This window comes from Carcharhinus amblyrhynchos, chromosome 10, assembly GCF_965287045.1.
Source record: "Carcharhinus amblyrhynchos chromosome 10, sCarAmb.v2.hapA, whole genome shotgun sequence".
Lineage (NCBI taxonomy): Eukaryota > Metazoa > Chordata > Chondrichthyes > Carcharhiniformes > Carcharhinidae > Carcharhinus > Carcharhinus amblyrhynchos.
This window is the reverse complement of record NC_137333.1, coordinates 93395427-93420389: the sequence shown is the minus strand read 5'-3', so window position 1 is coordinate 93420389 and position 24963 is coordinate 93395427. Positions and strand designations below refer to the sequence as shown.

At 46.1% G+C, this 24963-nt stretch overlaps 1 protein-coding gene across 1 annotated transcript in view; it reads left to right on the top strand.

The window, feature by feature from the left end:
- oca2 (oculocutaneous albinism II) overlaps positions 1-24963 on the top strand; it is a 358743-nt gene that overhangs the window by 110758 nt on the left and 223022 nt on the right. Inside the window, exon 9 of the mRNA XM_080197616.1 lies at positions 21370-21441. Within this exon, the coding sequence (XP_080053742.1) occupies positions 21370-21441 (72 nt within the window). The remainder of the gene's footprint in view (positions 1-21369; positions 21442-24963) is intronic.

The following is a 24963-nucleotide window of genomic DNA, read 5'->3' as shown; positions in this document are numbered from 1 at the left end:
GCGAGAATGTGCAAACTCCACACGGACAGTGATCCAAGCTGGGAATCAAACCTGGGTCCCTGATGCTGTGAGGCAGCAGTGCTAACCACTGTGCCACCATGCGCCCCTGATCAATATTTACACTCAGGGGCAGCACGGTGGCACAGTGGTTAGCACTGCTGCCTCACAGTGCCAAGGACCCGGGGCTTGGGTCACTGTCTGTGTGAAGTCTGCACATTCTCCCCATGCCTGTGTGGGTTGCCTATGGGTGCTCTGGTTTCCTCCCACAGCCTGAAAGATGGGCTGGTTAGCTGCATTGGCCGTGCTAAATTGTCTCTCAGTGTACCCGAACTGATGCCAGAGTGTGGCGACTGGGGGATTTTCACAGTAACTTCATTGCAGTGTTAATGGAGTCCTACTTGGGACACTAACCAATTAAAAAGAAACAGATCTCTGGAGTGGGATTCAGAGGCAAAACTTCTTGCACTGAGCCACAGCTGACTGCTTATAACGTGGCTTATTTCCACACTTTACAGTACCTGTACCGACTGACCCACTGAGAAAGATTTGTGTGTATTATTGCCTTTACATCAGCTTGAATTGTTGAAGCGCTTCACAAGACATGTATTAAAGCATTTAGTCTTTGTCTGGTGTCTTAGAGAATTGAGCTGTGTGATGTTGCAGCCTTTTATTATGACAGGCAACAATGGCAGCTTCTGACAATAGGTAATGAGAATGTGAAGGAAGAGTCACGACTCAGAACTCCATTCCTCAGCTGACAGTCTCTCTGCGTCTCGCTGATTATCCCTAAGTAGTCCATCACTGAGTACCTTGCGCATTAGTGAACTGCATGGGCAATAATCTCAACAAAAAAATAATGCCTTTGTACAGAGACACTCATTCAGTGGGGGAGAGTATCATCTGCCAAAATATTTTTGAGTTAAAGCTGTGAGATCCTGATAATGTACAATCCTCAAAGCTGGAAGCGGTGATCCAGTTGGATTTTCTTTTTATTTCTGTAACAAAAGATATTCAACAGGCTCGATTATTCTGAATGGAACTTGTATGTTAGTAGAGTCATTCCTTTCGACACTTGCCACTCCTGCATATTTTATAGGCACTTAATTTTGCATAAGAGTGTTGGAGATTAACTGTGGATCTTCAGTTAAGAATATTTTCATGTGCCGTTTAGATACGAATCAGCAACGCAATTGGACTTTAGTTGTAGTATGTCACAGCTCATTCTTTACCACTTGCAGATATGGTTTCAATTATTTAACTGCTGGTTGTTTGAATAGGTTCAGAGTTTGTGCCTGGAATTGTCAAAGCTTTTAAACCCAGATATTAGCATTTGCTTTTAGATTAAAATCTAAATCATGTTTATTTCATTCAAGCCAGCAAGGAGATCTGTAATTTGTAAATGTACTTTGCAAAATGAGGCTCTTGATAATGAGTAAATTTGTTCAGGTGATATCCAACCATATTTGCTGCAATTACTCACTTAGGTTGATTAAAAAAAATTGTCTTTATTGCAAATTTACTTATCCTTCCACAGTTTTTGATTATGTTTTATTCCCAGAACAAGCAAGACTGTGAAGGCTCAAAATTACTCCCAGTGGTCAGAATAGAGTGAATGTTGAACATGTTATGGGAACATTACAAAGAAGAGTAGGTCACTTAGCACTTTATGCCATAGAATTAGATCATGACTGATCTGCACTGCGATTCCATTTACTCACCTTTGCCCCATGCCCTTGATGCCTCATCTTACAGACATCCATCTTAGTTAAACCTGCAAAAAAACGAGGGCCGCACAGTGCCAGGGACCTGGGTTCAATTCCTGGCTTGGGTCATAGCCTGAGTGGAGTCTGCATGTTCTCCCCGTGTCTGTGTGGGTCTCCTCCGGGTGCTTCGGTTTCCTCGCACAATCCAAAGATGTGCGGGTTAGGTGCATTGACCATGCTAAATTGCTCTTTAATGTCAGGGGGATTTGGAGGATAAGTAATTGGGATTACAGGGATAGGTTCTAGGTGGGATTGTTGTCAGTGCAGACTCGAAGAACTGAATGGCCTCCTCCTTGGGATTCAATGATCTCCAGCTGTTTATGTGGGGTTGAGAGTGGAGATAACAGAGTTACAGATTTGAAAGAGTTCTTTACTGATTTTGCTGACCAATCGTCTAATTTTAAGATTGGCAATTCGTTTAACCGAATAAATTGATTCTCCAAATTTAATCATAGAATTAATTACAGTGCAGAAGGATGGGCATTTGGCCCATCGACACTGACACTTACCAAGTCTACCTTGTAACCCCATGTATTTACTCCACTAATCTCCCAACCTACATATTTAGGGACACTAAAAGGCAAGTTAGCATGGCCAATCCGCCGAACCTGCACATCTTTGGACTGTGGGAGGAAACCGGAGCACCTAGAGAAAACCCATGTAGACACCATAGAATCCCTGCAGTACAGAAGGAGGCCATCTGGCCCATTGAGTCTGTACCGACCACAATCACACACAGGCCCTATTACTGTAACATCACACAATTACTCTGCCAATACACCTGACATTAGGGTCAATTTAGCATGGTCAATCAACCTAATCCGCACATCTTTGGTCTGTGGGAGGAAACCAGAGGACCCAGAGAGAACCCACGGAGACACAGGGAGAACATGCAGATTCCACACAGACAGTCACCCCAGGCTGGAGTTGAAGCCGGGTCCCTGGCACAGTGAGGCAACAGTGTTAACCACTAAGGAAATTTGGCATGTCAGCTATGACTCTCACCAACTTTTACAGAAGAAGTTCTGTAAAACTTCTTTACAATTTTATAGAAACAGGCCTTTTGGCCTTGCTTGTCTATGCCAAACCATTTTTTGCCTAGTCCCACTGACCTGCACTTGGACCATATCCCTCCACACCCCTCTCATCCACGGACCCGTCCAAGTTTTTCTTAAATGTTAAAAGTGGCCCCGCATTTACCACTTTATCCGGCAGCTCAATCCACACTCCCACCACTCTCTGCGTGAAGAATCCCCCCCTAATATTCCCTTTTAAACTTTTTTCCTTTCACCCTTAACTCATGCTCTCTGTTTTTTTCCTCCCTAGCCTCAGTGGAAAAAGCCTGCTTGCATTCACTCTATCTACACCCATCAAAATCTTATACACCTCTATCAAATCTCCCCTAATGTGTTGGTGCAGACTTGATGGTCTGAAGGGCCTCCTTTACACCGTATGACTCTAAGATTAAACTGAAAAAGAGCTTTCTGCCCTTACTTGGACTGTATCTCTTTATTCCCTCCCTATTCATGTACCCATCCAGATGCCTCTTAAGTGTTGATTATTACTTACGTGGAGAAAAACTGCAGCAGGCGACGGTGCAGAGGGACCTCGGGGTCCTTGTGCATGAGTCGCAAAAACCCAGCTTGCAGGTGCAGCAAGTGGTCAGGAAGGCGAATGGGATGCTGGCCTTCATCGCGAGGGGGATTGAATATAAAAGTAGGGAGGTCTTGCTGCGGCTGTATAGGGCATTGGTGAGGCCGCAGCTGGAGTACTGCGTGCAGTTTTGGGCGCCGTACTTACGCAAGGATATTTTGGCCTTGGAGGGAGTGCAGAGGAGGTTTACTAGGCTGATGCCGGAGTTGAGGGGGTTGAGCTATGAGGAGAGGCTGAATAGATTAGGCTTGTACTCGTTAGAGTTTAGAAGAATGAGGGGAGATCTCATTGAGACGTATAAGATGATGAATGGGATGGATAGGATAGAGGTGGAGAGACTCTTCCTGCTCAGAAAGGATAGGGGGCACAGCCTCAAGATAAAGGGGGGGCGGTTTAGAACAGAGTTGAGGAGGAACTTCTTCACTCAAAGGGTAGTGAATCTCTGGAATTCTCTGCCCGTTGAAGTGGTGGAGGCTACCTCGCTAAATATTTTTAAGACGCGGGTTGATGGGTTTTTGATAAGAGAGGGGATTAAGGGTTATGGGGAGAGGGCGGGAATGTGGAACTGAGCCACGACAGATCAGCCATGATCTCATTGAATGGCGGGGCAGGCTCAAGGGGCTAGATGGCCTACTCCTGCTCCTATTTCTTATGTTCTTATGTTCTTATGTTGCTAATGTGCCTGCTTCCACCACCTCCTCTGGCAGCGCGTTCCAGGCACCCACCACTCTCTGCATGAAAATCTTAACCCGCCCATTTCCCTTAAACTTTCCTCCTCTCACCTTGAATCTGTGCTCCTTATAATTGACACTTCCAACTTGGGAAAAAGCCTCTGACTACCCACCCTATCTATTTCTGTCTTAATTTTGAGGACCCCTATCAGGTCTCAGAGTCGTAGAGATTTACAGCATGGAAACAAGCCCTTTGGCCCAACTTGTCCATGCTGTGCCTTTTTTTTAAACCATTAAACTAGTCCCAATTGCCCACGTTTGGCACATTTCCCTCTGTGCCCAGCTTATCCATGTAATGGTCTAAAATCTTTTTAAAAGGCAAACTTGCACCCATCTTTACTACTATCTGTGGCAGCTTGTTCCAATCACTCACCACCCTCTGTGTGAAATAATTGCCCCTCTGGACCCTTTTTTGTATCTCTCCCCTGTCACCTTAAACCTGTGCCCTCTAGTTTTAGACTCCCCTGCCTTTGGGAAAAAGTGTTGACGACCTTATCAATGCCCCTCTCCCTTCAGCCTCCGTCTTTCCAGTGATAACAATCCTAGTTTATTCAACCCCTCCTCATAGCCAACACCCTCAAGACCAGGCAACATCCTGGGTGAACCTTCTTTGCACTCTCTCCACAGCTTTCTGATAATGTGCCGATACAAAAGTAGAATAAAAATCGGGACTTGTAGTTACTTAGAAGACAACATTGATAGCAGGCTTTTCTCCTGCACTTGTCAGTTAGGCAATCAGCAGCTCCTGGTGCTTTATTTTGCTGTACAGTCTGGCCTCAGCATGCATTTAATCATAGTGACAAGACAGTGAATTTAAAGTATCTTCTGCTGTTCCAATGAAATACATCCAATATGTTTCAGTAAAGCTCAGTGCGAAATCTGTTTTCATTCCTGCCTATTTCATCTCCAGCTGAATGCAAGGGCCGTGGGTCACTGTTGCTATAGGAATTAATTGCACAATCACATGCACCAACCCACTATTCTGGCTGCCTCAAGCATTATGTAAACATTAATGCGTGTACGTTCAATTTAGTGCACTCACCACCCATTACCTGAGCCCACATTAATGCTGTTTCATTGCAGGTAACGTGTTTAATGGTTTGGTAGGTGGAACAGTTGACCACTTGAGGGCAGTGCATATTGTGGATTGAAACAAATGGGTTTTTAACACGTCTAATGCAAGAGTGAGAGCTAATAATCGAAATGTTGACCTGTGTCTTGGCCAAAGTTTTCATTTTTTAAATAACTGGCATGAGGTTGGTTGTTGAGTCTCAAAGCCAAGGACGGCGAATGATTACTGGCTCGATTCCTGCTCTGTTTCTGACCTAGGCCATGTTGAGTGTGGTTTGTGAGTGAATGGAAAGATAAAGGGGAGACTCATGGGTGGTGTGGTGGCACAGTGGTTAGCACTGCTGCTTCACAATGCCAGGGACCTGGGTTCAATCCCTGGCTTGGGTCACTGTATGTGTGGAGTGTGCACATTCTCCCCGTGTCTGTGTGGGTTTCCTCCAGGTGCTCCGGTTTCCTCCCACAGTCTGAACGATGTGCTGTTTAAATGCATTGGCCATGCTAAATTCTCCCTCAGTGTACCCAAACAGGTGTGGCGACTAGGGGATTTTCACAGTAACTTCATTGCAGTGTAAACTAATCCCACTTGTGACACTAAGAAATGCACTTAGAAACCAGACAGCAATGTTTTAATCACCTGATGGATATGACAGGGATAATAACTGTGCCACTTCAGTTATTAGGGCATCTTGATGTGCCATTTTGGTTTCTTTATTTAAGAAAGGATGTAAATATGTTGGAGGTAGTTCAGAGGCAACTTATAATAACTGAGCATCCTTAACCTTGCATAGCTCATTGACCAGTTCACCATCAGCTGCGGGAAAGGATCCGATGTGAAGGGGAAATTGAGGTGAGGAAAGGGAGCTCGCAAAGGCATGGCTGGAGGAGTGTATTAAAGCTGGGGACAGGTGTGACAACTGGAATGGAAATCCAGAGTCCACGGGTCAAATGGTTAGAGGTTCTGCTGTCCATGATGGGATGGTGAGACTCAAATATAGTGCATCATACATGGTAAAATGGAAGGTAGGAGCTGGGAGGGCAGGATGAGCTTGGGGCAATAGAATCGGGTGGCGGGGGGGGAAGCAAGGTGAGAATTTTCACCTGTCCACCCACTAGGGGCTGCAAGAAAGCTTATGGACTGACTGACAGCAAATTAAGGGCTGTTCTTCCGACTGAGCAGCGGAAGACACTGGGAGAATGTGCAGACTCTGCACAGACAGTGACCCAAGCTGGGAATTGAGCCTGGGTCCCTGGCGCTTTGAGACAGCAGTGCTGACCACTGTGCCACCTAACTGCACCTCAACAGACCACTGGGGTGGGAAAGCCACAACGCTTTCCACCTGAATGTAATTGGAGGGAGCCGGGAGGGCAGGGAGATCTTCATCCCACGCCCTCTTGACCACTTACACCCCCCCATCCCCCAACATTACCCTTCCCTCACCCCTGCCACCTTCCGTCGCTTGCTGGTTTCAACACTCAGAGGGGGGTGGTGATGGTCGGGTGTCTACAGCTGTGTGGCTTGGTGAACTGTTTAAAAGGAGAGTTAAGTGATTGTTCTGGATCTGGTGTCATACGTAGACCAGATTGATAAGGATGTCAGATTTCCTTCCCTGAAGGGCATTAGCAAACCAGATGGGTTTTTGCGACAGTCTGGTAGTTTCACAATCATTGTTAATGAGACTGAGATTTTATTGCATATCCGTGCCCAGCTGCTGTGGCGGGATGTGGAGTCACGTCTCTGGAACTTTAGTCCAGGCCCATGGATTACAAATCTGGTCACACCACTGCTGTGTTCTCATCTTTCTACCTGAATATTTGCAGCAGTTTCTGCTTCTATTTGTTTAAGCTTCTTAAGTTAGAAGAAAATTAAAAGTACACCTTGAATGTTTGCTGTGGGAAAGCCTTTACATGTCCTGCTTCAGATTGGCTACCTCAGTGTCCGAACCTGAGTCCCAGCTCCTGGTCACAGTGTGGAATTCCCTGGATGAGGCATTTGGAATAGATGCGTTTTAGGGGAAGTTTTATAGAATCCCTTCAGTGGAGATTGAGGCCATTCAGCCCATCGAGTCTGCGCCATTCACAATACCACTGAGGCCCTATCCTCGTAACCCCACATATTCACCCTGCTAATCCCCTGACACTGGGGTCAATTTAACATGGCCAGTAATCGCACATCTTTGGACTGTGGGAGGAAATCGGAGCACCCGGAGGAGATATGGGGAGAATGTGCAACCTCCACAGAGACAGTGATCCAAGGCCGGAATTGAACTCGGGTCCCTGGTGCTGTGAGGCAGCAGTGCTAACCACTAATGAATGGAGGGAGGAGATAGGAATAGAACAGTGATGGGTTCAGATGCAGAAGGGTGAGAGGAGGCTTGTGTGGTGCATTGGAATAGTGTGGTTAGGGCAAATAGCTCACCGCTGTGCTGTGAGTTCCATGTAATATGTGGTGATGCGGAGTTGCTGGCATTGGACTGGGATAGGTACAGTAAGTAATCTCACAACACCAGGTTAAAGTCCAAAAGATTTATCTGGTAGCATGAGCTTTTGGAGCGTTGCCTCTTCATCAGGTGATGAAGGAGCAATGCTCTGAAAGCTCATGCTATCAATTAAACCTTTTGGACTTTAACCTGCGTTGTGTGATGACATACTATGTAATATGTGTGCAGTATGTATAAGAGTTACAGAAGATCAGAGCCTGGATCTCTGAAGGATGACTATTTGTAATGAGGACAAACAGCAGCTAACCGAGCACCGTCGTTATTTGGCTGCTCCTGTGGTGTCTCTCATCTGGCTTTGTGTGCAAAGTGAATTCAGTTCATTTGTCAGCCTATTTCACATTTAATATGGCGCTCGTTTGGTGTTACTGCCTCTGATGCTCTGCTCGTACACACTTCACTTTGCTCTGGGAGGGAGTACAAAGCAGCTAAATAGGAACCGCTCTGTGCCCTTCCTCCTTCGTGAGTCTGTGATGATATTTTGACGTGGCAATGGTTTAGCAGCATGCGTCTGATAAAGACTATCTCATTGGTGCTGGCATGGTTACAAAGCACCAATATATCCCGGCCTATCGCCTTTCGAGTAACGAGTGGACCTTGGAGGAATTCAAAGGAACTGCGCTGAGTCAACTTTCAAAGCCTCTCAGTTTGGCGACTGGGAAGAAAGTATGTTTCATTCCTCGTTTGGAATGCAGCCTCCATTCTAAGCAAAACAATAGCCATCAAAGTTAGTACCAGTATCGTGCCTGACAGTGTGCAAACCAAATTGTTCTTCGCAGTTTTCTCTCAGTATCTGTTGCCTTTTTGAAGGTGATGAGGGTGGGGGAGCGGGTTTGGGGGGTGGGGGGTGGGGTGAGCAGTGCAACTCACAAGATTCCTGAACAGGCCTCTGAGACCACAGCCAAGTAACTGCTTTTCAAATGTGAGTGAGCTTAGACATCGAAGGGCCATTTTATGATTTGATTTGATTCATTATTGTCAGGTGTATTAACCGCCAGAGAAAAGTATTGTTTCTTGCACGCTATACAGACAAAACATACCGTTCATAGAGAGTGCAGAATGTAGTGTTACAGTCATAGCTAGGGTGTAGAGAAAGATCAACTTAGTGTGAGATAGATCCATTCAAAAGTCTGATGGCACCAGAGAAGAAGCTATTCTTGAGTCGGTTGGTACATGACCTCAGACTTCTATATCTTTTTCCCGAAGGAAGAAGGTGGAAGAGAGTGTGTCTGGGATGCATGAGGTCCTTAATTACGCTGGCTGCTTTACCGAGGCAGCAGGTAGTGTAGACAGAGTCAATGGATGGGAGGCTGGTTTGCGTGATGGACTGGGCTACATTCATGATTTTTTGTAGTTCTTTGTGGTTTTGGTCAGAGCAGGAGCCATACCAAGTTGTTCTACTTCCGGAAAGGATGCTTTCTATGGTGCATGAATAAAAGTTGGCGAGAGTCGTAGTGGACATGCCAAATCTCATTATTCTTCTGAGAAAATAGAAGTGTTGGCGGACAGCTTCTGAAGCTGATTAATGCGTGCTATGCTAAATTCTCCCTCAGTGTACCCGAATGGAGTGTGAAAACTTGGGGATTTTTTACAGTAACTCCATTGCAGTGTTAATGTAAGCCAACTTGTGACATTAATAAACGAGCTTAAACTTATTTGAGTGCTGCCCGGGTGAAGAATGTACACACTGATGCCCTGTCCTTGATGTGCATTTTTATTTTTATTGGCTACTTAGATTGGTGTAGAAAGGTCATAGAATCATAAGATTCCTACAGTACAGAAGGAGGCCATTTGGCCCATCAAGCCTGCACCCAAGCCCTATCCCTATAACAGCATGTATTTACCCTGCTAATCCCCATGACATTGAAGGGCAATTTTTTTAACATTGCCAATCCACCTAACCCGCACACCTTTGAAGATCTTGCTGTAAAGAGACAGAGTGTGGAATGCTCCCAAAAAAATGACTGAACGTCAGCTCCGACAGGTAAAGCGGTGAGAATTCTGCCGGATGGGTTGGCACAATCCAGATGGCAGGTCACCCACACTTAGTCATTACTTTGGAGCCTGGGGGGAGGTTCCCACCAGCAAGAACGGCCCCTCAGAGATTGGGCGCCTTTTTTAAAGGGTGTCTCGATCTCCAAGTAAAGTTGAAGGCTGGGTTGGGGTGGGGGGGTATTCGCAAAAGAGATTTTCCCCAGTGCAAATCATGGGGGCGATTCTCCCACTATGACCCGCAAATTTTCTGGTGGGTCCGGTCGGGAGAATTGCGTGTCGGCCGTTTTGCGAGATTTGCGCATACGTTCCCGACACACGCATCTCCCAGAGCCAGGGAACAGACGCAGTTGGGATCTCACTGGAAACCGGTGGGAAGATTTTAGTCTGTTTTAAATATATTTTAAATGTAGTTTAAATGTCATTATGGGGCCCAGCATGGAACTTGCCGGGCCCGATAGCATCTCCCACTCCATCAGGACTACTTCATTCTGGCGGGCCTTAGAATAGCTCCCTGCATTCGGGCAATTAGCGGAAGACCCTGCTGGAGTGAACGGGCAGCAATCAGGGCCCCCCAAGAGTCAGGCGACGAGGGGCTGTTGTCCCCTGGGCATGGGCACCCTGGCAGTGCCAGCCTGTGCCCCCGGCACTGCCCAGGAGGCAAAATGTCCATGTATAGGGGGCACTTTGGCACAGCTGGCACTGGGCATAAGGCAGTGCCAGAAGGACGGGACCTATTATGTGCAGGGCCTAGGGGGCAATTGGTGGAGGTGGGGGTGTCCCACTTCCCCTCTGCATCGGGATTGGTCTGGGCTAGAAGGAGGCCAGCAATTGGGGCAGGCTGGGTAGGTGGTGGTGGTCTGCTGGGGGGGGGGAGGGGTGTCTGCCTTTGGTGGGGGGGGGGTTAGCAAGATAGGGGGAGAATTGCCACTGCTGAGGGGGGGCTGGGCTGGACATTGGGGTGCTCTGGGACGGGGGATGGTCAGGGCTGACCCAGGAATTGTCATAGAGGCTGCGATCGGGGGGGGGTGTGGCACTGGAGGGGTAGCACTGTGCGTGTTAATCGCTGGCCAGCAAACAGGGAGACTGACAGATCAGAGTCACTGCGCATGTGCAGAATTCCGGAGCTGTCAAACTCTGGCGCGAATAGACCCCGCTCCCTTGGGTTTTTAATGATATTCACGATTGTGACCTCTGCACTGCACTGAGTGCGGAGATTCGGGAGAGAAGCTGAACTGAAAAAGCAATCGTGACCTAGACCAGTTTTTCCCACTATTTAGCCCTTTTGGGAGAATCGCCCCTGTTTGGCTCCCTTGTGATTCTCTGGCCATAATGTGACTTGCGCTTGGGCGCACAGGGCCAGACAATTGCCCCAGAAACTTTACGTCACCACGATAATGTGCCGATAATAATTCTAGCTTCCTGATATTTCTCACTGGGAATATCAGACCTGCGTTGTTTCTGAATCCTACACTGGATGCAGGAGCGAGTTAAAAGGACAGGCACGTGAGTAATGGGATTTGAAGGCTGTTTTTCTCTTTTCTACTGGTTTGTCAGGTGTGGAAATATCTTTTGTTCTGAGTTCTGGCATCTCCGTATTTGGACTTGGATCAATTAATTGATAATGGAGGAATGCTAGATGGGAGAATTGCAGAGGGAAGAACTGTACCTATCCACTTTTGTTACTTTGAATTTAGGTCACAAAAGCAGGCCATTCAGCTCAACTGGACGAACGTCCCTCCTCACCGCCTTTTATTTGAGCCTGTTGGCATAAATTTCTATTGCCTTCTCTCTCATGTGCTCAGCAAAGGACAAAGAAGAATACAGCACATGAACAGACCCTTTGGCACATCAAGCCTGTGCTGATACATGATGCCTTTCCAATCTGAAGACCTTTTGTCTCTATGCGGTCCCTCTATTCCCTGTCTATTCATATACCTGTCAAGATTCCTCTTAAACATTGCGACAGTATCTGCTTCTACCACCTCCACTGGCAACAAATTCCAGGCACTTACCATCCAATGTGTAAAGAAACTTCCCTCTCACATCTCCTTTAAATTTCCCCTTTGTACCTTAAATCTATGTCCCCTCGTAAACTGACATTTCTAACATGGCTTTCAGTCAAATGCTCCTGTGCTATTCAGTTCCACCCCTTCTTATGACACATTCTCACAACTCCATGTGAAGATGTTTCCCCTGGGTTCCTCATTGAATTAGTTAGTGATCCTGGGTGGAATTATAGGGATAGGACTTGGGTGGGATTGTGGACGGTACAGACTCGATGGGCCTCCTTCTGCACTGTCGGACTTTTTTGATTCTATGATCTTGGGAGGCTAAGGGGCAATTTAGCCTGACCAACCCACCCAACCTGCACATCTTTGGGCATCTTGGGAGGAAACTGGAGCACTTGGAGGTAACCCATGCAGACGTTGGGGAGAATGTGCAAACTCCACCAAAGCTGGATTCGAACCCAGGTCCCTGGCGCCGTGAGGCAGCAGTGATACTTAATGTGCCACTGTGCCCACAGTATCCCAGCATCAATTCAGTGAGCTGAATGGACTCCCTCTGTGCCACAGCGATTCTGTGGCATGTAGGAAATAAAATCACTGCTCCCTTTTTATGGACGAAAAGGGATTGGTTTAGATTTGTGGGTCAGTGTTTTTTTTAAAAAAACTGGTCGGCGCAACATCGTGGGCCGAAGGGCCTGTTCTGCGCTGTAATGTTCTATGTTCTATGTTCCCTATGCAGTCAGTCATGTAAATGCAATGGCACTGATGCAGTATAGTGACATAGGTACATACCAAAAAAAAGTGGCCTCTCAGAGCAGCACAATCTGGAGCATGTTACTGAAACATACCGCTGACTGCATCTGAGAAGATAAAGATGCAGATTTATTCACAGCCTTGGAACAGGCATTGTGGATTCAGCAATCCGCAATCTGCCAAATATGTACCAACTGAAGTCAGCGCTGATTCCAGGTGTCCACATAATATTGCCAACAAACCCAGTTACCAACCTATTATCATTGGTCCCAGGAGTCAAGTGCAGCTCCACCACCTGCGAATCCAGTTATTTCTGTTTGGCACAAGCGCCCTTTCTCTCAGTATTGGGAAGGAATTCCGCCCACGTCAAGCAAGCGGTCTCAGTTGATGTGCTGATAGTGAAAGAAAAGGCTTGTCATTTACTTGGCTTCCGTAAAATTAATGCACCACCACTAATTAGACCACCTTCAGCAGTCAGTGCCTTCAATACACCAAGATCAGAAGACGAAACTTGCAGTGAATTCTCTGACATGTTTGACAATCGAGAAGAATTGAAGATTATGGCTGTTAATCCCAACACTCGGCATTATCACAAATTAACGACAGCTCATTAATGTAGACACAGGAGAGGCATCTATGGATCAAAGTTTGTATTCGATTAATTTATACATTTTGTTGGGGAATTAGATCAGTTGGGCCATTTTAACCATTTGGAGAATCATACAGAAGGGGCGAAATTAAATTTGAACAGGGTGGGCAAAATAGAACAGTTTTGTATCCCCATTCTTGTTGTGTTTAACAGCATAGGGGTACTTTTGACTTTGCCTAATCATGTAAAATAGTTTGATAACATGTCAGCAGCCCTGCTGATTTTCCTTACCGTTGAATATCAATGTCAAAGCTGTGCAGTTGGGTGGACTGGCCATGCTAAATTGCCCCTTAGTATCCCCAGATATGTAGATTAGATGGATTAGCAGTGGGGAATGTGTAGGGTTACGGGGATAGGTCAGGGAAAAGGGCCTGGCTAAGTTACTCTGTCAGAATGTCAGTGCAGATGGGCTGAATGGCCTCTTCTGCACTGTAGGGATTCAATGATTCTATGGAGGTCAGTGCTGTCATCTTTACAACAGCCAGCCTGAGCTTAACATCCATCTTGCAATGTTATTGATTTAACAAAATTGGATAAAGGGATATGGGGAACAGGCAGGGAGGTGGATCTGAGACCAGGAAGAGATCAGCCATGATCTCAGAATCATAGAATCTCTACACTGTGGAAGGAGGCCATTTGGCCCATTGAGTCTGCACCGACCACAATCCCACCCAGGTCCTACTCCCCTAATCATACATATTTACCCTGCTACTCCCCCTGACACTAAGGGTCAATTTAGCATGGCCAATAAACCTAACCCACACATCTTTGGACAGTGGGAGGAAAATGGAACACCCACAGGAAACCCATGCAGGCGCGGGGAGAACGTACAGACTCCACACAGACGGTGACCCAAGACGAGAATTGGCCCTGGGTCCCTGGCGCTGTGAGGCAGCAGTGCTAACCCATTGATTGAATGGCAGAGCAGGTTCAAAGGAATGAATTGCCTATTCCTGCTTCCAATTTCTACATTTCTGCGTTGTCCATTCTATAGTGAGTGAGGACTGGGGCCTTGGCTGACATCCATCCAATTTGCAAGCTAAGGCCATTAAGGTCAACTGTAGTATCCCAAACTTGACACTGAAGCATCAACATTGTCTCAGTGGTAGTAGCCGTACCTCTGAACCAGATGGGCCGTGGGTTCAAGTTCCACTCCAGAGACACGAGCACATAATTCAGACTGACATGCCACTGCGGTACTAAGGGAGTGTTGCATTGTCAGAGGTGCCATCTGTCTCTGTCTCTCAGGCTGTCATGAAAGATCCCATTGCACCATTGGGAAAAGAGCAAGAGCGTTCACCCCTTGTCCTGACCTTGTCCTTTGGGGTGGCACGGTAGCACAATGGTTAGCACTGCTGCTTCACAGCTCTAGGGACCTGGGTTCGATTCCCAGCTCGGGTCACTGTCTGTGTGGGTTTCCTCCGGGTGCTCCGGTTTCCCCCCACAGTCCAAAGATGTGCGGGTTAGGTTGGCTGGCCATGCTAAAAAATTGCCCCTTAGCGTTCTGGGATGCTTAGGTTAGAGGGATTAGCGGGTAAAATATGTCGGGATAGGGGGGTAGGGCCTGGGTGGGATTGTGGTCGGTGCAGACTCGATGGGCCTCTTTCTGCACTGTAGGGTTCTATGATTCTGACCGATACCTGTTCCTCAATCAGCCGTCACTATCACATTGTAGGAGTACATTGCAAAAATGGTGACACATTCAGTGCCTGCAAACCACAATGAGATGCCCCACATCTGTGAAAGATCCTGCATAAATGCAATCCCCACACTTTTACCTTCCATATCGGCTGAAATCCAGTGACTTGATACAACCTGAAGATTAAACCCGCTGGTCTGCCAGCCTATTACGGTTTAGTGTTACGTTGCGACCTGCATTTACTTACTAATCCACAGCAGCGAGAATCTCTGGATTCTGGTCATGTTGCTCACAGAGCTTTTCCAGAGAATTTCGAGGCACATTTGTCACAACATTGACGGTGTACATTTTTCTTTAATTACCTCCGACTGCAGTGGCAGTCACCTGTAAATATTTTCAAGCATTAAAGCAGACGCACTTCCTTAATAACCTCATTAACAACAATCAGTGCGTCGCTCTCATAACTCAAACATTTCTCAGGGCGGTAATGTCAGTGCCTTTTGCTGTTCACAATAACATTTGCATCTTGTATCCCATAGCAGGCAATGTTTATAATTGCTCCACTATATTGTTTTTCTCAATAAAGGAGGGGGGAGGGTTAGAGAATTAACATGCACTGGATTAAACAAACAACTGAGAAATTTATTGTGCTAACAGTTTGAACCAGATTTTCTCAGCGAGTTAATGTTGAGTGAGCAGGGATAGAGGATCAGGTGGGAGAGCCATCCTGCGGGATGTCACTTCAGAAGACATATTATGCAATAATATGACCTGCTCAGGTGAATGGGCATATCTGTAACATGTTACATAGGCTACTCATTTCACACCTAAATTGGTGTCAACATGCTGTGACACATGTTCACACGCTCATCATGCCTACACCTACAAGGTCCTACAAGATCTGACCTGATAATCCTCAGCTCCTTTCTTGCTACATCCCCATAATCCTTCATTCCCTCACTAATTAAAAATTTGTCTATCTCAGCCTTTGACATACCTAATGACCCAGCCTCTACAGCCCTCTGCAGTAAAGAATTCCACAGATTCACTACCCTCTGAGAGAAGAAATTCGTCCTCATTTCTGTCTTAAATGGGTGTACAGCGGTTAGCACTGCTGTCTCACAGCGCCAGGGACCCAGGTTCAGTTCCGGCCTCGGGTGACTGGAGTTTGCATGTTCTCCCCATGTCTGTGTGAGTTTTCTCTGAGTGCTCCAGTTTCCTCCCACAATCCAAAGGTGTGTGGGTTAGATGAGCTGGCCATGCTAAATTGCCCTTGAGTGTCAGGGGATCAGTAGGGTAAATATGTGTGGGGTTACAGGGATAGGGCCTGGGTGGGATTGTTGTCGGTGCAGACTCTGGGTTGAATGGCCTGTTTCTTCATTGCAGGGATTCTAAGATTCTATGAAATGGGTGATCTCTTACTCTGAGATTATGCCCTCTGGTCCTAGAATGTCCCACAAGGAGAAACAAATCTCTCTGCATCTACACTGTCAAACCCCCTGAGAATCCTATATATCTCATGTTTGACTAATTCATCGGAGTTCTTTGAGAAAGTAACAAATAACTTGGATAAAAGGAAAGCTGTGAATCTGGAACTCTTTACCATAGAGGACTGTAAAGGCTGGGTCATTAGGTATGTTTGAGTCTGTAATAGGCAGATTTTTAATAAGTGAGGGAAAGAACGATGATGGGCATAAGGTGAGGAAGGGATTGAGGATTATCTTTTGAGGAAAGATTGGAGAGCTTGCACTTGTATTCATTGGAATTTAGAAGAGTGAGAAGTGATCTTCTTGAATGTATCCTGGGCAGGATGGACACTAAAAAGGTATTTCCCCTTTTGGGAGACACTAGAACGAGGGGACACCATTTAAAAATATTGGACAGGATTCTCTGGCGCCACTCACCTCAAATCCGGAGAATCTCGCCCAAGGTCAAAGAACCTTTGCAGATCCATCTCCCACTCGCGACAATTCCCTGGTGGATGGGAGAATTCTTGCCAAGGGAGGGTCGCATAAAAGACAGAGATGGGGAGAACTCTTGTGGGTTTTCCCTGGACAGTGGGCAGACAGGGTTATTGAATTTTTTTGGGGACAGACGTAGATAAATTCTTGGCTAACAAATGAGTTAAAGGTCATCTGAGGTAGACAGGAATGTGGAATTGAAGCCACAATCAGATCAGCCATCGTCTTACTGAATGGTGGAGCAGGCTTGAGGGGCTGAATGGCCTACTCTTGCTGCTCATTTTAAGTGTGTCTGGCTCGAGCCTCCTGACAGGACTAAAAAGCAGCTGATCAAGATGTTCTTCTGGCCAGCTGTCTGCAAACAGATCTTCTCAGGAATCTCCCCTTTTTCCTTTTAAGTTTATACCAGGATATGAAAAGAAATGGAGGTGATGCCTGAATCAGTGTAATCAGGGCTGTAGAATCATAGATTTTTACAACACAGTCAATGAGGCCATTCGATCTCTCCCACCTGTACTTGCTCTTTCTCTGTGCCAGTGGAGTGGAGTTTTTTTTTTAAATACCAGATTTAGACGAGGCTTTTCAATCGCCACAGCCAGATTTCTCTCCTACAGTTACTCCCACTCCTCTGAGATAAACGCAAAATATTGTGGATGCTGGAATCTGAAACAAAAACAGAAAAATGCTGGAAAATCTCAGCAGGTCTGGCAGCACCTGTGGAGTAGAGTGAGAGAGAGTAGAGCCAATGTTTTGAGTCTTGATGGGCTCTGACAAAGTCATCTAGAAATCATAGGGTCCCTACAGTTGAGAAGAAGGCCATTCAGCCCATCAGGTCTGCACAGACAACAATTCCACTCTGACCCCATCCCCAAAATCCCACATGTTTCCCCTTCTAAGCCCTCTAACACACACACCCTGGGACACTAAGGGTCAAGTTAGCATGGCCAACCTAACCAACCTGCGCATCTTTGGACCGTGGGAGGAAACTGGAACACCCAGAGGAAACTCACACAGACACGGGGAGAATGCGCAAACTCCACACAGACAGTGACCCAACCGGGAATCGAACTCAGGTCCCTGGCACCGTGGGGCAACAGCGCTAACCACTGTGCCACCGTGCCGCCCGACTTGAAACATTGGTTGTACCCCTTCTCCACAGATGCTGTCAGACCTGCTGAGATTTTCCAGCATTTGTTCTGCTTCTGTCCCACTCGCTGGCATGGTTTCACTGATGGAACGATCCTAACCGTGCACATAGACAGGGATTCACTCCTGTGCTGCACTGGTGAAACTACAGCAGGGAAGAGCGGGATCAGCTCTGAGGAAAACCTTTGACAACAAGCAGGACTTGCCTTAATCCAGTGCATTTTGACAGATCTGCCTTCATAAAATCAGAACAGCAGCAGACCATTCAATCTACTAATCCTGTGCTGGAACTCGCTGTTCAATTAATCAGATCATTCTAAACTCTATCGCCTGACCTTTCTGCGTAGCCTTTATATTCTTTGTTCTATAAATACCTCTTGAATAACTCACTGGTCGATCTATGACTGGATTATTGATGTACCATTTTATTTTGGAAGACTGAACTCTCTTTTTGCTGTGCTATTTTCCCTTGGCACTGATGTTTTGATACCTGCGCCAACACTGACACAAAACATGAATAAGACATTCAGGAAACGGCGCCGCTGTCAGCTTTTCCAATTAAAAATCCCCCCCCCCCTTCAAATATTGAAATCCTCTGTTCGAAACAAGCCTGAGCGAGTGCCAAGGAGGATTGCCCATCAGTTGGAATTAATTCCAGGGCTTTTCTCACTCAGCGCGGTGACACCGCGTAACATCCAGTCAAAATGAAGATGGAGAGGAGAGCCAGGAACGCTGCAAGTGTGAAGTAGGTCAGACGGAAAGAGAAGGATGGGTTATTGCTTGAGCCCAGATCCTGTGTCAGAACTGTCAACCAAAAAACAATTTGAAGAGCCAGGCAGAATAAGGATTAGGTTATTAAAGCAAAGAAGTAGAACCCTTGAGATTGTTTAATAGTCCATTATGTCTGCGTGAAAGAAGATTCTTTCAAATAAATAGGAAATATTGTAAATTGGACAATATTTGAGCGACAGTATATTTTCCTCAGCCTTCAGGCTGTCGGCACCATTAACTTTGCGAAGAACTTGTGAAATATGCAGTCTGTTTAATTATGGGACTATTGTAAAATTGCTTGTTGGTGAGAAGTCCCTGATCAGCATGTTATTTGAAATTGCTCCCCTTGGCGTCCATCTATCTTGGGAGATGATGGACTGTGGCCAGGTCTGTTGTGGCTGTAAAGCCTGATTTGTGAGTGCCAATCTTTCTGCAGCGGGCACAGATGGACCCGAGGTTGACTGATGTCTTTTTCCGGGTGGGCATCCTTTTTCACCATCTGGTCATAGGATCCTAGAGTACAGAAGGAGGCCATACGGCCCATCGAGTCTGTACCGACCACATTCCCACCCAGGCCTTATTCCCATAACCCCACACGTTTACCCTGCTAAACCCCTTGACACTAGGGTCAATTTAGCATGGCCAATCAATCTAACCCGCACATCTTTGGACTGTGGGAGGAATCTGGAGCACCCGGAGGAAACCCACGCAGACACGGAGAATTTGCAAATTCCACACAGACAGTGTCCTGAGACCTGAAGCGAGCCCAGTTCCCTGATGCTGTGGGGCAGCAGTGCTAACCACTGTGCCACTGTGCTGCCCTACAGGCCATTTTCTTTGCCCTGTGCTTTTTTTTCCATGCCCTTTCTGACTGCCAGTATCCAGGGACCCTGGTCAGCAGTAAGGAATTCCCATATACCAATTTTGACTCCGGTTAACTTGAGATCTCACTTGCAAGCAATCTTGTATCTCAGATGTGCTGACCTATCAGTCAAGTGCCTATGGCAAGGAACCACGGGGCCATATCTTTGGTCATGGAGTCCAATTTATTTGGCTCACATGCCACAGCCAACGGAGCCACCACTCACTCACTGGAGGGTAAACACATTGAAGATTCCTCCACGCTGATATACTTCTGTGTTCGGCACTCTCTCCTACCTGGAGATCTGATGTTCTTGTCTACTACATGTTTCTGATAGACAAGGGAATTAAGGGTTATGGGGAGAAAGCGGGAAAGTGGAACTGACCCACTTCAGATCAGCCATGATCTTATTGAGTGGCGGAGCAGGCTCGAGGGGCTAGATGGCCTACTCCTGCTCCTATTTCTTATGTTCTTATATTTGTACACAGAGAGGTAATGTACCAACTTAAGCACCCTTTGTTCTATTCTATATTGTTTGAACTGAGGTTAGAGGCATTAAAGAAAGAAACACTGGGGATAGTTCTGTCTTTGGATGTTAACATATGAGTTGACAATAAGTTTTACCTCTCTCCTGATTTACATTTCATGGTCACTGCTGCCTCAGAGTGCCAGGGACCCAAATTCGACTCCCAACTCAACTCACTGTCAGTCTGCACATTCTCCTTGTGGGTTTCCTCCAGGTGCTCTGGTTTCCTCCCACAGTCTGAAAGATGTGCTGGTTAGGTGCATTGGCCGTGCCAAATTCTCCCTCAGTATACCCGAACTGGCGCCGGAGTGTGGCGACTGGGGTATTTTCACAGTAACTTCATTGCATTGTTAACGTAAGCCTACTTGTGACACTAATAAAAACTAAATAAACATTGAAGATGAAAATCAGAAGATGTGCATAACAGGTGGCTGGTTCATTAGCTGCTGAGGTTAAAGATACCCAGATTCTGCCTTGAATTTAGAATGAAGATCAGCTCCACTCGAAGTTCCCATTCATGAATTCTCAGCTAATTTAGTCATTTTGATTATTTAAGATGACCCTGTCAGAAAATGGCCAAAGGAATCAAAATGGAATTACCGATCTATGAAACATTGATTTAAAACGTATTTTGAATCCACAGAATCCTTATAGTGCAGAAGGAAGCAGTTCGGCCCTTTGAGTCTGCACTATCCCACTCAGACCTTATTCCTATAACCCCACATATTTACCCTGCTAATCCCCCTGACACTAGGATCAATTCAGCATGGCTAATCCACCTAATCTGCACATGTTTGGAGTGTGAGAGGAAATCGGAGCGCCTGGAGGAAACCCACACAGACGCGGGGAGAATGTGCAAACTCCACACAGTAAGAAGTCTCACAACACCAGGTTAAAGTCCAACCAATTTATTTGATAGTAAACTCACAAGCTTTCGGCATTTGCCCCTTCGTCAGGTGAATGGAGAGTTCTGGCCTCAGACAGAGCATATAACAGCACACATAGTTTACAGATTACTGATTCGAATGCGAGTCTTTACAACTAACCTGCTATTCAAGTCTTAAAGGTGCAGACAATGTGAGTGGAAAGAGCATCAGGCATAGGTTAAAGAGATGTGTATCCACATCAGTGGATACTCCACACAGACAATGACCCGAGGCCAGAATTGAACCCGGCCCCTGGTGCTGTGAGGCAGCAGTGCTAACCACTGTGCCACCGTGCCACCCCAACATCAATATCTATCTTCCTTCCAACCTTAAATAAGGAGATCTGTAGGATTGTGAACTTCCTGTTGTTATACCGGATTAAGTAATTATGCATTTTGTTTTTGCGTGTGCTGTGATTTCAGATTGTCCATAGATCTTTGGCTGCCATGTTGGGATCGCTGGCAGCCTTGGCCGCCCTGGCTGTGATTGGTGACGTAAGTGTTCTCCTCATTTCCCCATACATTTCACCAGCTTTTATTAAGATTGGTTTAAAAGATCTGCCAGAGTATGATTGATGATATTATGCGAGAGTGTGCCCTGCCAAGCGACAGGCCCGTTGCCTATTGATGCTTCACCTTGGGCCATTTTTCCTGGTGGTTTTTGTAACTGTTGGTTTGCCGTTGCCTTCCACACATGGGTGGGGGGATGAGGTGCGGAGACACTATCGTAAGTTGAACTCAGAATGGGAATCGCTGCTTATCTCACAGAATCCCTACAGTGCCAAAGGAGACCATACGACCCATCAAGCCTACACTGACAGCAAACCACCCAGACCTTGTCTCCGTTATCCCAGTTACATACTCTGTTAATCCCCCTGACACTAATTTAGTATGGCCAATCAACCTAACTCATGCATCTGTGGGACTATGGGATGAAGCCAGAGCGTCCGGAGGAAACCCACGCAAACACGGGGACAATGTGCAAACACCACACACAGCCAGTGACCCAAGGCCAGAATTGAACCCAAGTCCCTGGCACTGTGAGATGGCAGTGCTAACCACTGTGCCAATGTACTGCCCCATGTGTGAATGACACGCTGGCCATTTAAGTCAACTGAGTTAATTGGCTTCTTCAGTTGATGAAGGCCCTTCAAGGGCTATGGGGGGGAAGGGGGGATCAGGATATTGAATTCAATGATCAACCATGATCAAAATGAATGGCGGAGCAAGTTTGAAGGGCTGAATGGCCAACTCTTGCTTCTAATTTCTATGTTTAAAGCCCTGAAATTCAGTTTATAGTTGGCAAGTATCACAACGTTCATCTAAGATATTCCACTGCTATTTGAATGAAGATTTAAAACATGATTTGACAATGAGTATAACAACTATAGTATTGCACAGGATAATTCTAGGGTTGAAGTGGTTGGTATTTGTGAACAGTAGTTACTGATTTTTGAAATGCTATACAATCATTGAATGCACATCTCCCAGCAATTTCTGAATAACTATACACTTTAAAGAAAATATGTTCATAATGTGTTTGAACCAGAGAAACCTGGGATGTAGTAACGGCCAAAAACACGTGCATTGGGAACAAAGAACACTACAGCACATGAACAGGCCCTTCGGCCCATCAAGCCTGTGCCCATACATGATTTATCTCCCTCAATGTGCCTCTCATTCATTTGTCTATCAAGATACACCTTGAATGTTGCGAATGTGCCTGCTTCCACCACTTCCACTGGCATTGTGTTCCAGGCACCCACCACCCTCTATATGAGAAACCTTCCCCACACTTCTCCCCTAAGCTTACCACCTCTCACCTTAAACCTGTGTCCTCTTCTAGTCGACCCTTTCACCCTGGGGAAAAGCCTCTGACTATCCACCCTGTCTATTGGTGACTTACCATGAAATTGAATTTCACACTTGGGGAGGCATATGTTTGGGTATACATGGGTAATAAATGCTGGCCATGCTAGTAACACCAAACTTGCATTCATAAAATGCTTCAAAAACATAGTAAAACATTCCACGGTTCTCCAATGGAGTATTAGCAAACCAGATTTGGCATCACAACTCATTAGGAGATTTCAGGCCAGATGATCAAAAGCTTAATCAAAGACAGAGACCCTTAGAAGTGTTTGCAAGGAAGAGAGAGTGGAAGCAAAGTGGAGGAAATTCCAGACTTTAGCACCTAGACAGTAGAAGGTACAGCGGCCACTGGTGAGATGCTGCAAATCAGGGGTACATGAAAGATATGAATTTTTTTTTTACTCATTAGTAGGACATGGACATCGCTGGTTGGGCAGCATTTATTGCCCATCCCTAGTTGCCCTGGGAGGGCAGTTGGGAGTCAACCACATTGCTGTGACTCTGGAGTTGCATTTAGGCCAGACCAGGTAAGGATGGCAGATTTCCTTCCCTAAAGGACATTAATGAACCAGATGGGATTTTCCAACACTCAAAAACGGTTGTCAGTAGATTTTTAATTCCAGATTTTTTTAATTGAATTTAAATTCCTCCATCTGCTGTGGCAGGATTCGAACCTGGGTCTCCAAAATATTAGCTGAGTTTCTGGATTAATAGTCAAGTGATAATACCACTAGGCCATCAGCTCCCTGTTAATTGGGGGAGCATTGGGATGTTGGAAGGTTGTTGGGCTGGAAGAGATTATAGAGATAGGGAGAGGGTGAGGATTTGGAGTGTTTGGGGAGATTGAGGTTTAACCCAATATCGAATTGAAAAAAATCTGCCGTTCGTTCCTAACCCTCTGAAGCTTTTATTTTCCATTCTCCGTGCTGTGTCCTACCATTCATATTTCTCCAGGAGAGAGTTAGCACCTGGTTTTAGTGGTGATATTTGGGAGGCGGTGGCTTAGTGGTATTGTCGCTAGACTATTAATCCAGAAACACAGCTAATCTTCTGGGGACCAGGGTTTGAATCCTGCCATGGCAGAATTTAATAAGAAATAATATCTGAGAATTAAGAATCTACTGATAACCATTGCTGATTGTTGGGAAAACCCATTTGGTTCACTTTCCTTCCTTTAGGGAAGGCAATGTGCTGTCCTTACCTGGTCTGGTCTACATGAGACTCCAGAGTCAATGTGGTTGACTCTCAAATGCCTCCTGGAATGGCCTAGCAAACCACTTAGGCAACTAGGGACAGGCAGTAAATGCTGGCATGCCAGCGATGCCCATGTCCACAAATGAATAAAAAAAGTATCACTTTATCACACGATCAGTTACTGAGATGTACGCCTCAATATGATCAATTTGACAATATCTCTCCCTCATCTTAGTATAGGTGGAGTCAAATTAGTAAAATGTATTTTGCAAGTGATCTGACTTTATCATGGATAATTTTGCCGAATTGACTCACCTCCCCTGGCGAACTGGAGCCCTTGAGGTTTTTGCCCTTTACTCACTTCCTCACATTTGTTTCTTGCTTGGATGTTTGTTTATTTATTTTTCTGTTCCCTGATTCTCTGTAATCTTCCATTCGTCTTTGGTACCTCAATTTGAATTCAGCTTCACCACTTCCTGGCTCCTGTGTCTGCATTATCCTTCTTTATTTTTTTCAATTAGCTGAAATTTTTTCTCACTGTGGTTTTGCACGCCTAATGGGACTTGCAGAAGCATTTGTTTTGATGAAAGACGGACATAATGTGGGTCCATATTAATTTTCAGAGGTGCGTTGTGAGGCAGTCATAGAACCCTTCCAGTGCAGGAGGAGACCATTCGGTCCATCGAGTCTGTACCTACAACAATCCCACCCAGGCCCTATCCCCGTAACCCCACGCATTTGCCCTGCTAATCCCCCTGATGCTAAGGGGCAATTTAGCATGGCCAATCCACCTAACCTGCACTTTGGAGTGTGGGAGGAAACCTGAGCACCCGGAGGAAGCCAACACAGCCACAGGGAGAACATGTAAACTTCACCCAAGGCCAGAATCTAACCTGGGTCCCTGGCACTGTGAGGCAGCGCTGCTAACCACTGTGCCACTGTGCCGCCCCA